General features: G+C 30.1%; 1 protein-coding gene across 2 annotated transcripts; it reads left to right on the top strand.

The window, feature by feature from the left end:
* The first annotated feature begins 133 nt into the window (after positions 1-133).
* Positions 134-12,634, top strand: LOC145940412 (glutamyl aminopeptidase). Of its 2 annotated transcripts, XR_014426009.1 has the most exons (17): positions 134-970; positions 1,467-1,741; positions 2,831-3,088; positions 3,846-4,254; positions 4,422-4,569; positions 4,665-4,938; positions 5,057-5,227; positions 5,302-5,399; positions 5,484-5,618; positions 5,704-6,002; positions 6,081-6,166; positions 6,557-6,681; positions 6,867-7,088; positions 7,205-7,445; positions 7,527-7,659; positions 7,748-8,321; positions 12,285-12,634. XR_014426009.1 is itself a non-coding variant. In XM_083045531.1 (16 exons), exons 3-16 carry the CDS (start codon positions 2,869-2,871, stop codon positions 8,139-8,141), a joined length of 2,955 nt encoding a protein of 984 aa, XP_082901657.1. In that variant the 5' UTR covers positions 134-970; positions 1,467-1,741; positions 2,831-2,868; the 3' UTR covers positions 8,142-8,377. The 2 variants fall into 2 exon arrangements, 1 of the variants encoding a protein (XP_082901657.1); XM_083045531.1 differs by lacking the exon at positions 12,285-12,634 and having other exon boundaries at positions 7,748-8,377.
* Positions 12,635-15,663: the final 3,029 nt, after the last annotated feature.

The following is a 15,663-nucleotide window of genomic DNA, read 5'->3' on the forward strand; positions in this document are numbered from 1 at the left end:
AAATTTTTTTAAATAATTAATAATTATTAAAATAATTATTTCTTAAAAATGAGTAATAAAATTAGTAATTTAAATTTTTTTAATAATATGCGATACAGCGATACGTATTTTCGTTCTTCCGTTTCATTCATATGTGCGATTTAAGGTCACAATGTGATGATATGAATGAATCAGGCGTTCTTAATTGCGCTGTCGAAAATACAGTGTAGGTGCGCTCCATTTATGTATTATATATCCACCTCGCCTCGAGGCGGGGGATCGCTAATTGCATCAATTTCGGCGAATGTTAATGAACGGTTACGTACTCGACGACTAAATTCAATTCAATTGCTCGCGAATTCGAATACAAGTCGGCCGTGTCACGCTGTGTCATGCCCAATTAAGAGCAATTTTCATAACAAAATCGACTCTCGTATGCTTACGTCAACGGTGGTTGGGCGCGCAGTTTCTATCAGATAATCGTACGAGGAAGAGATCCAAGCGAAACGGAATTACGAATTCTTAATTAAAAGAATATTTTTCCACGAAGCTTCGCGAATCTCTTATTTCAAGAATACCCTCGACTGTGCTTAAGTTTATGTGGCGTGAAGAAATTTACGCGAAGCGAACAGCGTAGGAGAAAAACGTATGGAAAAATAATCGTGAACCGTAACTCAAAGAAAAAAAAAAAAAAGAAAAAAGAAAAAGAGAGATTCTTTTCCAAATATTTTTCTATGTCTTTATACTCAACTGGAAAATGTTACAACGAGATCATTAGATTTTGAAAGATTCTCCCACGAGGGAAATGTGAACCAGATGGGTCACTTGGATAAATAAAGGGTGAATAAAAATCTTTCGAGGAGAGGCATCATCTTTATAAATTATAGCATTGGCAGCTTTGAAAAATGAACCGTAAAAAGAATGCGTAAGAAGATAAATAATAATTATCGAATATTCCCTTGATTTTCGACGAAAGAAAGAAATTTTTCGCGTATGTATGTTTATTAGAAATAAGAATTAATAATTATATTATAAATAATGTAATAATATGATATTAATTATAAATATTAATCAAATAACATAATATTATAAATAATATAAATTAATAATAAATAATAATTTGTATAAAACAATTCGTTAGATAAAAAAAATGATGATGATTGAGAAAAATAAAATTGTCAAGATTTAAGACTAATAAATCAGTAATATGATATCTCAATATATCATTATTGTGATTTTTTATACAATTTCTAATTTTCCGTAATTTTTAATCTGCCAATTAAAAACTGTGCAACATTACTATTGTTGTAATAGAATTAGATTCATAGATATACGATCACCTTGACCGTTCTGAAAATGGCATTAAACCGGAGGGCAAAAAAGGTGAAAGTCGATATAGAGATACTGAAAGTAGTCGGATCAGTATTGATCGGACAGATCGTAAAACTTCTGGACTGTGACACTCTTAATATGTGATATTTTTCCAGACGCAGAGCACAGTGATAAATGAGCAGCTGTAATTGTGGAATTACATCGGATTTACACGATAATCGCTATGCTGAAGTGAATTATTGCGCATCGATGAAGTAATTCGAAGGCGAAAGTCACGAGAAAGTGCGAGTAAACGAAACAGACTTCCCATGATAGTTGCGATTTTTAACTCGTATAATGTTAAGATACGATCTATCTTTCGCTACTAGCACGATGTAGTGTTGCATAATATGTTATATGTAATACCATTTGATTCTTTGAGAGCGTTTAGGTAAGTGTTTTACGGTGTTTATTGTGTATAAGTGTAGATTAAGATCAAATCTATTTTATGAGCCAAAGAAATAATTCATGAATGTGAGTATTGTTCCTATAGCAAGGAATTTAAACTTCATGAAGACGTTTAATTTCATGATTAAAAAATAATGGAAAAATTTCAATTTCATAAATGTAATATTTGTATACAGTACAAATCAATATGCATGTTGTAAATTATACATTATACTGTTCTATATCTATTACAAACGCAATGCAAACTATATGCGCGGTGCGATATCTTTTAATTGTGATAATTTATTTCTATAGGAAACCATTAAAAGAGTTTGTTCGCTATTAATTTCCTGCACTAAAGTATAATTAAAAAATTGATTTTTGATAATTACAATATGTTATCACAAATATGTGTTTACACAAAAATACTTCTTGATTAATTAGTATTGTTCTCTTGTGGAGAAATGAAAAGATCTATTCCATATTAATAATATATATATATTACGAAACATATGTAACGTAAAAGGTTATTTACTGGTTAATTAATTAATTAATTGTTACTCTGTATGTGTCTCTCTCTCTCCCTCTTTCTCTCAAATTTCAAAATTAAAGTAAATTTAGATTGTAAACAAATAAATAAAATTTGCCAAACTTTAAATCTGAATAATAAATAATAATTTGTTAAGGAGAGAAGTAAAAAACCTCTGTTAAGAGCAAATACTACGATTATATTACAATGCGATTACGAAGCGTATTTCAAATATTGCATACAAACATCTATTAGACTCTTATTAGGATAGTAACCGACTTAAATCATTTTGTAAGAGATAGAAAAAAAAGAGGGCGAGAAAGCGAGATAGAAAATGGATTTATAAAATATTTTATTTAAAATAAGAAACAATATATATTCCTTTGTCATTTAACTTTTATAGATTTGTTTCAACATTATTATCAAGGCACATTTCTTTTTTTATAAACAATCTAAAAATTCTGCGATTATTTTTCCCTTTTCTTTCCTACAGTTTCATCTCTATAATCTTTGACAGGTGTTTGTTAATTATATCTTTTATCATTAGTGATTTTTTTTTTGCAGGTGTTAAAATAACGGTGCCCCTGATCGTATGTAACCCGATGGACAGCAACCAAGTCGAGAATCGGTCGAGAGACGGCGCGCATCGATTCCCCGACGCGGCACCGTCGACGACGTCGTTATCAGTCCGTTGTAAAAAGAACGTTTCCGCGCTCCTTTGCTTCGCCTGCGGCGCCTGTTTCATTCTCAGTTTAATTTGCACCTGCTTAGCAACGTTGGTCGTTCTACTGGATCAGGCCGTCGAGGCGACGAGTCGATACGGTGAGAATACAAAGAATTTTCTAATCGCAAGTGCGTCGCCCGTTCGCACAACTTGACCTTTGCGAATGTAGCCAACAGTGACCAGCTGATCGCGAGTCTCGAGTCTCGTGATCACGTGACGATAAATTCGAAAATGTCATTCTACACGTTACGTTCTCGAATATTATTTTGAACAGCAAAAGGAATTCTTTTTCTGTATTTCGGGCTTCGTTAGGATTGTTTGTAAGTTACTGCTGCCTGCTTTCTCACAGTAGAGAAATTTATCTTTTTTTCTCCATATCTCTTATATTCTGAACTTGTTTCCAAACATACATTGGTTTACTTGACATAGCTAGAGTAATGCTTTAGAAGAGTTTATCAACAAAATTATCTGTTTGAATTCTATTGGTTAGAGTTCTGTTGAACGTTACAGATAAAAAAATTAAACGCGTCGTTTAATCAAACAGACATATGTATATGTAACGCGCGAAAGGGTATTTATTGGTTAGCTATAACCTAATCTAATCTAATCATATTACAGGTATAAACATCTGATTAATAAACTCTTATAAGAGATTACTTTCACAATGTCAAGTAGCCTCTCGTTATGATAAAATTCAAATTTTAATTACTGATTAGATACATATACAATCATAAAAATTTTAAAACATGGTGACTTAAAAGAAATTAAAAGCCATTTCTAGATTACGCACTAATATTTATCTACATAATGTGAATTATATATAGGAGGATAATAAGGAATCAACTCTATTTTTAGATTTGAGCAATAATACAGCAATGACCAACTCCGATGAAAGCTTTAGATTGCCAGAAGACGTCCAGCCTATAGTTTATGATCTCTTCTTGCATCCAAAACTTAAAGAAGGCACGTTTTCTGGAGAGGTGACTATTCTTATTGATGTCCTTGTTGATAGGAATAGCATAGCTCTTCATCAGAAGGATCTTGAGATTACATCTGCGAAATTGATAACTCACGGTCTAGAACAAGACTATGATATTCCAACTTCCATCGGTCCTCCTACAAAATATGATATTTTTACGATATCAGCTGAAAATGAATTAAAATCAGGATTGTATCAGTTGAGTCTAAAATTTAATGGAAAGCTTCAAAATAAAATAGTTGGATTCTACTCCAGCATGTATAAATACTCTGAAGAACAAATCAGGTAATATTGTTATTAACAGATAATACTTGTTGTTATTAACAGATAATACTTGTTATAGAAATATAGAGTATACACAGACATTGTGATAAATTTAATCAGTTTCTATTTATGTACTGCGATATGACAGAGTATATCGTAATTATGTCTCTGTACATTTTAATCGATAGATACATCGCTACTACCAAGTTTGAGCCAACTTATGCTAGACAAGCTTTTCCATGTTTTGATGAACCTAATTTTAAAGCAGAATTTTCAGTAAAGTTGGTTTCTCCTATGGAAAATTCGTATCATTCCTTATCCAATATGAATATAATAGTATGTAAATCTTTTTAAACAATATTAATTGTTGTTGCTTCCAAAAGAAAATTATTTTAAGTAACTCTTATTGAGAAATTATTTCTTTATTTTAGAAAACAGAAGAAGGTAAACCAGAAAAATATCTAATGACAACAACCTTTGCAAAAACTGTTCCCATGTCAACATATCTAGCTTGTTTTATTATCAGTGATATGGTTAGTTCAAAAATGATGGCGAAAGGATTAAATGGTCAAGAATTTCCAGTTAGTGTTTACAGCACAAAACTTCAAACAAAAGAAAAGAGACACTTTGCTTTGCATATTAGTGTGAAAGCTATTGAATATTACATAAAGTTATTTAAAATTGATTATCCATTACCGAAACTCGGTAAGTACACAATATAAAGATTTAAGAATATTTTATTTATTAAAATAAAATCACAATTTATTATGAATATTTAAGGATTTCAATACATTAATTTTTAAATTATTCTTTCTCTTTTTAGATTTGGTTGCTATCCCCGATTTTGTATCTAGTGCTATGGAAAATTGGGGCTTAGTAACTTTTAGAGAAGCAAGACTTCTTTATGATGATCGCAATAATTCCATTATTGATAAGCGGGATGTTGTTGAAGTAATCTGTCATGAATTGGCTCATATGTGGTTTGGAAATCTCGGTAAATATTTGCAAATATATAGTAATCAATCAATAATGGCTTAGAGGAAATATGAAATGTATTTTTTTTCTCAGTTACTCTATCTTGGTGGAATGATTTATGGCTCAATGAAGGTTTTGCTACGTTTATGTCGTATAAGAGTGCAAATGAGATTTTACCAAACCAGAAACACGTTAGTCTTTTGATAGCAATCTAATCGAATATTAATGTAAATAAATATTTTAAATGTAAATATTCATAAATAAATTCTTTTCAGATGGAGCAATTTTCTGTTAATGTAATGCATAAAGCGTTTATTATAGATGCAAAACTGAGCTCTCATCCTATAATTGAAAATGTTAAAAATCCAGACGAGATAACATCATTCTTTGATGAAATTTCTTATAAAAAAGTATGATTATATAATATATTGTTTAATAGTGATTTTTAGACTGATTCTTATTGATTTTTATTACTCAAATTGTTGTGCACTTTAGGGAGCATCTGTAATTCGCATGATGGAGAACTTTATTGGACATGATGTTTTTTATAATGCTATTAGTACCTATTTGAATAAGTATTCTTATCTGAATGCGGAAAGCGCGAATCTCTTTAATATTTTGCAAGACGCGGTCGGAAGCAAACTAAACATAACAGCTATAATGGATACTTGGACGCAACAAGAAGGCTTCCCTGTTATTGGTGTGCGAAGATCCGAAAATACATATATATTAACTCAAAAACGATTTCTGGACGATCCAAGCGTCAAATTTAACCCCTCAAAATCGGCTTATAAGTGAGTTATTTTATTTCGAAATAGTAGGAGAAACTTATTTAAGAATAATATTACACTTATTCTTTATTGCTTATATAGATATCGCTGGACTATACCTATCACTTATATAACGAACAGAAATGATACACCCACTCTGATATGGTTTGATAAGGATGCGAATGAAGGTAAATTCTGATTTTTTATAATTTACATGTTATAAAATATGTTTACATACATTATATATACAGTCAATTATATTAAATAATTAATTATTTCTCTTATTCTCTCGTGTTTTGTTTTGTGGCTTACAATAATTCTATAAAAATATTAAATATTAAAACTTTAAGAATTTATCATTTTTACTATTTTCATTCTTTTTCTTTTTATAGTCGTATTCTAATTTTTAGTTATAGATTTATTCTTTAATTTTGTATTTGATCACGTCAATCTTACTTGGTTTTTTGTAACTTATTTTTTGTATTGTAAAATGTACAACTCCCAAGCAATATAAAAATCTGCTGTCTACCTATTTATCTATTTCTTCCTCTCTCTATATATAATGTTATATTTTACAGTCGTGATCAAAGTTGATGAACATACAAGATGGATAAAACTAAATGTGAATCAAGTTGGTTATTATCGAGTTAATTATAAAGATGAATGGGAAACCTATAAAGAGCTACTTCGACATCATCCAACAGTAAATATTTACTTTTGTTATTTAAATAATTCCTAAAATATTTTGTTACTTAATACATTATAAGCAAGTGAATATAATTTGTTTTATAGATTGATGTAGTATTTTGCATTATTATCATAGTTTCTTTTTCAATTAATTTTGAATGTTTCTTATTATTATATTTTGTATTATTATTTTTGTTGCAGAGATTGTCGATAGCAGATCGAGCTAATCTTTTGGATGATCTCTTTAGCTTAGCAGCAGCTGGTGAAATAAACTATTTTCCTGTGCTAACCATAAGTTTTTATATGCTTACTCAAGAATATCATGCTGTTCCATGGGCAGTCGCGAGTTCAAAAATGAGAACAATGTATACTTTGTTAAATTCTGCCACCGCATCTGGACCGCATGCCGGAAGTCACTTTCAGGCAATATATATATATATATATATATTTATATTTATATTTATATTGGTTAAAGTATTATATTTTGATACAAAAATTATTTTTATATATATATTTATATACATATATATGTAATACAGATTTTCGCAGGAAGAATTGTAGATAATATTTTCAAGGATGTAAATTGGACTATGGACGATAGTATGGAAGATGATGTATTGTTGACAGGCATTGATAGCACAGTGCGTGTAACGATACTCGAATTTGCATGTGCAGTAGAGAAGCGAGATTGCTTGAAACAAGCCGGGCGCATATTTACGAATTGGCTTGGTTCAAGGAAAATGCCGCATCCTAACATTCGCGAATTGGTTTATTACTATGGTTAGTCTAACATATTTCATCAAATCCTTTAAATCATTTAATTATCAAAAAACCTTAATTGGAACGCAAATTTCTCATTAGGTATGCGTTATATTTCGAATAATGATAATTGGAGGGTGATGTTTGAATACTTCAAAGACGAGACCGATCCTCTCGAGAAAAATAAAATTATGAAGGGATTAGCAGGCATAAAAAGTACTGAGACTTTAGAGAAGTTAGTATTAATAAGTTTACTATCGACAAACATTTTTTATTCAAAATAATAACAATTCAAATTACATTATGTTTGTTTTCTGTTATAGATATATCAAAGTAGCTATGGATGAAAAATTCGTTCGCACTCAAGATTTCTTGAAATGTTTGATTATGATTTCCGAAAATCCCGATGGTACATCGCTAGTGTGGGACTGGGTGCGCGAGAATTGGCAATTTCTAGTAGAGAGATATTCATTGAATGATCGATATCTTGGTCAACTTATACCGGCTATTACAAAATCCTTCACTACAGAAACTAAATTGGATGAGATGAAAGCTTTCTTCGAGAAATATCCTGAAGCCGGTGCCGGTGCGGACAATCGTGCCAAAGCTCTCGAGACTGTCAAGTGGAATATTAAATGGCTTAGTAAAAATGCTAATACAATCACTGATTGGTTCAATCAGTGGTTTATTACGGCAGACAAGACTTTCAACGAATAAATACATATATATAAAAGAGATAAGATATTTCAACGCGCCAGATAGCCAGATATTTTGAAAAAAGAAATGTGTGAAGTTTAATAATATATAATATTTCGCGTATGAAGATAACTTCTTTTTCGATTACCTTGTTAAGTATGGCTACGTTAAATGAAGACATCAGTCTACATTAAGTGCGAGGTATGTTTTTTATGCAATATGTTTATATAAAATCTTGTACTCAAAAATATACACAAAAATTTATATAAATACAATTTTATGATTACATATAATTCTCTTATATTTAATTAGTTATAATTAATTATAACTAATATTATAGTTATAATTAATTAGTTAATATCATTTTTCCTTCAATTTTGGATTTTTGTGAATTATTTCACATAAAATGTCGCACATAAAAATTTCTGAAGGTCGAATCCATTTTAAGATCGATTGTATTGAACTCTATTTTTCTTATAATTGGTTTAATGTACATTCGATTGGCCTATTATTGTCGTAAATAAGGTAATTTAGATCGTAAAAGGATCTTTATTTATCGTAATACAACACACGTGCAAACACTGCAATTGCACATTATTTTTAATATCTTGGATGTTTTCAGAAAAATGCTTACTAAAATAAAAAAATCATAAAGATTCCCTTCTTACGTTAGGATATCCTTTTTTTTTTTTTTTTTTTTTTTCCCCAAAAATTTGCGCGATTTATGTGGTTAAATTGTTTGCGAAGAACCAAAATTTTTTATTCGAAAAAAAATAACGAATTCATTTTGGTTTACTTTTAGTAACAGTCAAGAATATTATTCGCGAAAGTTGTATCAATTTACGATATAACGGACGTAATAAAAAAATTTTTGCGAAATACGATAGTTTATTATTGTGCAACGAAAAATTATATGAATGATTTCCTATTTTATTTGTACTATCAGAAGCTGCGATTTTTCAATTCCAACGGAATGAAACACACGACACGCACATATAATTCCGAGACATAAAACAGACTTCAAACTTCAAATCACAGCGTACGATTTAATATGACACGTGGAGAGATAAATTTCCAACGCTGACGTGACATTCAGCAAATGTTGCTGGTTAAGCAACTAATTAAAATTCTGCAGTTTTTATATAAATAATACAACCATTTTTAATAATATGTCAGAATAATATATCGCGGAGAAATCTCTTTTTATTTGCACACTTATAATACATACACACTTATACGCGCGCGTCTGCAATATTTTTTACAATTTTTTTTACTTTTACACTTTTTACTTTTTACAATTTTTTTTAAATACACACATAATTTTCTCACTAAAAAATATTATTTTGTAATATTACTTTAAGGATTTTGATATTTCGTAATATCTTTGAAATATATTTCCGCATGCTGCTAATTTTACTCTAAAGCATTTGCTTTAGAGTAAATTTAACTTTTATTGACGCTCCCTATCTCGATTGCTACAGAATATGTTTAAATGAAAAAGAAGGGTTCTCTAATTATAAAATCTGCGGCAAAAACACGGTTGCAGTTTATTTGTAATTAAGCGGAACACATGTGGGACCGTATTGGGATGCACGCTACTTACAAAAAGTTGTTTTATTTTGATACCGTGATCTCATTATTAACCACAGACTTTTCTCATCTAATCTCAAATCAAACCCTTTTTACAAGCCCTATCATTTCGCGTATGTATCCTCCTTTCTTTTGCAATTCATGTATTATGATAAGCGGAACTGGCGTCGAAAATTTGTATGAGGGAGACTTAAAAGAATAAGAAATAATATAAGAAAGCCAAGACACTTTGCACAGAGAATAAAGCAAGTGGAATCTCTTGTGACAATTTAATGAAATGTTACTGTTTTCCGCGATATATAATATTACCCGCAAATAAAATATTTTGTTGGCAAATATTTCCTACACGTTCTAATGCTCTTATGCTGTTATGAAATTTATGAGATATACAGGGCTTTCTCTTTCTCCCCTTTGAGCCTGTCCATTCCATATTTAAGAATGAATGATGATGACAGGCTAAATCCTTATTTAATTAAAATGCGTGCAATTTCACTTTACGGAAATCGGAGAAGATTTGAAGTGACGAATCACCTCGTTATAGAAATCTGTGGTCACTCGTTCCAAAATGTAAAACTCAATCAAATGAGAAATTATGTTGTTTCTAATATTATTCGACTTAATTAAATTTGAATTAATAATTGAGCAGCTTTAAAAAAAATTGGTTTGAGTTTACGATCGAAAAAATTTAAGAGAGAGCTCAGTTTTCTGACACTTAAAGTCTTTTAACAGAAAATGAAGAAATGTGAAGTTACGTTTACGTCTATGTCTCTGACGCAGCTTGAAATTCCGTGCAACTTTTCCGCTCTTATATTTTGTCGAACGATAATAGCATAGCTGCCGTAATTTCCGCTCAATAAAAACGTGTTAGTTTGTCATCGTGCTCGATTGGCATCTGTCATGTACACGAAAGGTCTGCCTTTTATTGAAGAATGAATGTCACAATTTAAGTACCAATTTTCTAAATGATCGCATAAAGAATGTCTCGCTATCAAAATCTACCAAATAGACCGAAATCTGTTTTTATTAGATAATACAGAATCTCTGACAAGTTTCAACTCAATTTTTTCTTAATAAAAATGAGTCATAATTTTTTTTTAGTTGTATGAGTAATTAATAAGTTTATGTTATGAAGCTGCTGCAGAGACGCAAATAAATATAACTTTAGACATTTTAATCTTTCTATAATTTTAAATAATTTAAAATAAAATTAACTTTAAGAGAAAAAGATATTAAATTGTGTTTATATCAATTACAAACATATCTAATATGTCGAAGAAAAATAACCCAGAAAAATCATGGCCTCTTTTTTTCCTCTTATGTTTAGAGCATTAATTGCATTAATTGTTTTAACATTAATTACTGATTCGATAGAAAGAGAACGCTTGGTATACTTTTATATAATAATATATTTACTTAAACAGACTCATGCGGACTTAATAGATATACTTTCTACGAGCACACACACACACACACACACGTGTGTGTTGCTAGATTAGCATAAGGTAAATTACGCAAATCATTTGGATGATTAAACATTTACTTGCGAATTTGTGCGCAAGCATTCAATTAAATCGTTGTTTATATTATAATTAATAAAACGAGTACATGAATAAAATATCTAGCAGCATTTTATCATTTTATATAAAAACTATATGTGTACGTGTGCGCATAATCGATAAAATATATAAATGCTTAAGTTATTTTATCTTTCTCATTTAAATTATTTTGCACAATTCTCTTAGTAATTAGTATATATGTATGTATATATATGAGAAAGAGAGAGCGAAATTATGTGTTCAGTAAAATCTCATTCCCAACAATTATAGAATAAAGCTCTTTGTAAGACGCGAATGTAATACATACAATTAAATCGACAAATTCTCTGTTCCACAAAATCCTTTGTATTATATGGATATGTATCTACGATTAGCTAGTGCTTATTCACGAGGAAAATCATGCAATTCTGCTAATAGAAGTACTCTATGGAGAGTCTCAAGCGTATTGTAAAAATGTGTCTTCGCACACGTATTTTAAAATAGCTTCCACTTATGTATACATCCAGATTGAGTTATATAACTGTTGAAACTCTAATATAACTTATAAATAATTTATATAATGTAATCATGTGCGTTACTCTGTGCGTGGCACTTGACTCTTATCTTTTTTTCCATTGACGCAACTACGTTCATTACGTGCCCTTCAAATACGTTCGTGCGTCATGTATTTGTGATTATGATTGAGACACCACGGGGGTTGAATTCAATAGACCGAAAGATTGTAAAAAAAACAAAAAAAAATAGCGAGACAAGAGGAAAAGGAACTCACCGCTCACTGTCGAGAGCAATTAATATCAACTATACAATATTCTTCTCTCTATACATTCTACGAGAGAGTTTCTTAGTATCAAAGGAAGAAAACTTAGCGAAAGGATTAAGATTCTCCTCCCTTGCACATATATTTCATTCTGTGCTCGCGAAACTATTGTTTCCTCCCTTTATTCAACTCGTAATCTCGCGAACTTTCTTTATCCCGAGTGAAAATCTTTATTGATGCATTAACTCTTTTCTGTTTCAGATTCACGAATACGCATTCTTTAACGTCGCCAACATCTTTCACGTTTTTTTTTTTTTTTTCTTAATCGGATCACAGTCGTTCGATCTTATACAACAATAGATTTCATCAGACTCGAGTTCCTTTCGTTCAATTTAAAAATCAGCGGTCTTCGCGTTAGCTTCTCCCAGCAATTTAGAATTATTTTCTATAGAATTCGCAAACGATCAACGCGGAAAAGAAGGATGTTGGCGAATATGCCAGCCGGATAATCAGATGTGGCCAGTGATCTTCGAAGAATTTGGCGAATTAGAAGTCGTCGTTACTTGTCAGAGAAGCTTCCGGAGAAGAGATCTTTCCTGAAAAAAGGTAAGGTAATTATATTATCCACTTAAATCGTTCGATAATTTTATCCAGAAGAACGAGCAAAATTACACCGAGAGAGATGTGGCGAAATAATAATTCTTTCATCATTATGGAAAAGTAAATAAAATCCCATAGATATTTTTTTCTTTCTCGTTTTGCGGAAAGAATACTAGGATTCAAACTAAATAAACAAGTGCGAGACATTAAGATTCGATCTGTTAACGATTGTGCAAAATTACACATGCGAATGAATAAGTCTTATGGACCGGATTTGTTTCTTCTTCTTGGCATTCCTTTCTCGAGTTGCTTAATGATCACATGCTATAAGAAAAGTGCATAGTCTCTCTATGCATGAAATAATAATGTTGCTTACAAAGCTCTGCGGAATTCTCGTGGAACGCAATTTGCTTCGAGCTATATGCAAGAAAAATTCTCGTGATCTACTTAGTCTTCGATCAAACTTCTTTAATAAGATGATGAAAGAAACATTACACGTGTCACGTTGTTATATCGATGCACCAATATATAATCAGCAAAAAATTAAAGAAAGACCACTCGTGTAGAATAGAATATGCTTGAATCAATATGAGAAACATTAAAACGATATAATAAAATTACGAAACAGATGATTCGTTTAAGTGTCGACAAGAAGGATGTCGCGAATATTCATTCGAACGCATATTTCATTTGAATAAATTGCAATTACCCAGCTTGCGAGATGCGTGCAAAGAGCTCTGCTAATCGGAAATACGCCTGTTTTACAGGTCCAATGAAAGCGTACGCATAATTTATATACGTATTTATACGATACATACATAGATGCATCCGCTACATCCATTTTTCCAACCAGTTTTCTGGATTTTATTATTTTTATTTTTCATTTTTCACGGTGAATTAATGGTGTCAAACCAGACTGTGTTTGATACGAAGAAAAATATTGAAAATGTACTAATATAAACGATGGGGAAAATAACTATGATAAAATAGTAATAAAAGTGATAAAAATGTGTTAATATTAATTAATAATAATAAAATATTTTTAACAATGAAAATAAAAATTAATTTTATTAGTCTGCAAATTTATATAAAGTTTTACGAAGATAATATATGAGAGAATTTCTCGAACATTTCGCAAATACGTATAATATGTAAAATATGTATAATCAAGTTACATTCACAACTTTTCCAATATTATCTTTAGCTTGACATGAGTAAATTTAATACATAAATAACTCGTGATTTATAATGGGTTTGCATGTTCAGACAGATAATTCTTTGTCAAATTATAACGAAATAACTAATTTTATTTTTAAAAAAAGTTTATTTTTCAAGACTTCTTGTTTGACATAATAAAAAAAGGAGCAATATCTCACAAGAGAAAGTATCAAATGCTGTCAAATTTTGAAGAATCGTCGGCAAACAATTTTCTCGCCGTCTGGGATTGTTATTAAGTAACTTCGCAAACTTTGTTAGCAAAAAACTGATCATACTTACACTGCGGTGAATATTCTTCAATTCTTTTTCTTTTTTTTTTTAAACCAGCCGTTCTCGTAGATAATTCTATTCGATCAAATACGCGAAATGAGAGTTCCAGCCTTTCTTCGATTCGTTGAGAGTGAGAAAAATGACTAAAATTGAAACGCTTATTTCGATTTCTTTTTTTGACATTTTTTCATCGTGACGTGTAGACGACGTTAATTTATAATTTTTTGACGCATTCGATTTGAATCGAACCAAGTGCAATAAAAATAAAATTTTAAGCAAAAGATTATTTTATAACAAATGTGCAGTTAGAATATATATAAAAAGTAATACTTAAACCTTTTCACAAGCAATATTTAAATCTCTCTTTTAAATATTTGTGTTTCTCCCTTCTTTATTATATTAAATTATATTTTATCATCTATTTTAAATTTTAGATCCTATTTTATTAAATTCAGAATTCGTTTTGACTCCAAATGCATTCCGATAAAAAAACACCAAGTCTATAGTCATATCGAGAAGTTATAAACTAACTATAAATTTAATTGCTCGCATTGATCATTCATACATTATATTTTCTATGTTTAGAGAATTATAAAAATTATAATCGATAAAGGCTTGGTCATATATCAATAGAAAAGAAAACAAATTTTATATCTATTCTATATATATACATAAATATATATATATTCGTTTCTTATATTAAAATGTCATCTTGAGTGTGCAAAGTCTGATGTTTGTCTGACAAGAGATATTTATGTCGCGCCGATGATTTTAGCACAGTTCCCTCGTAATTTTGCCTTCGGCGAAATGAATGGATCACGCGTCATTCGACAACGTCAGCTGCACGTCATAGAATCATTCTGGAATCTTATTTTTACGATAATTCCGACTGTCTTTGCGTGTCTCCGAAATTTCGGGAACGAGAACTATAGGAAAGCGATCTTTTAATCAAAAACGTGCAACGCATTTTCTACCTCATGGTGCAGTTCTATTTCCTATTTTATTTCGATTTCTTTTTGATTAGGTATCAAATATGTTTTGACAACAAAATAAAATCCAAAAATATAATATATGAAATAACACAATTAAATATCTAAATAATAAAACATTATATAATCTTCTATAATAATTAATAAAAGACTTACTTCTCGCTCTCTCTTTTATACGACTTTATATATAAATATATATAATATATATAAATTATATATAATATATATAAATTGTTAATATAATTTATATATAAAATTTTATTTTTGTTCATTTTTCGATTATTTCTCTGAATTTATAAATTGATCACCTCTTCATTGAAATATATGAAAGCGAAAGAATTTTATAACTTATTTCCTAAGTTACAATTTGCCGGATGAAATCAATCTGCCTGTGTCCATGCAATAAAAAGAGAAAAATGTGCAAAATTTTATTCCCGTAAAAAGTTTTGTCGATGTTCCAAGCTAAGTAAGTAGTTTCTATTCAGTGTACATAGAAAGGAAGTTTCGTCCCTTCTGCGGATTGAGATGATAGTGTCGTCTTTAGTAGCGGAAATAAAAATGGA

This window comes from Prenolepis imparis, unplaced genomic scaffold (genome assembly GCF_030444845.1).
Source record: "Prenolepis imparis isolate NDT839.2.m4 unplaced genomic scaffold, iyPreImpa1.0 SCAF_9, whole genome shotgun sequence".
Lineage (NCBI taxonomy): Eukaryota > Metazoa > Arthropoda > Insecta > Hymenoptera > Formicidae > Prenolepis > Prenolepis imparis.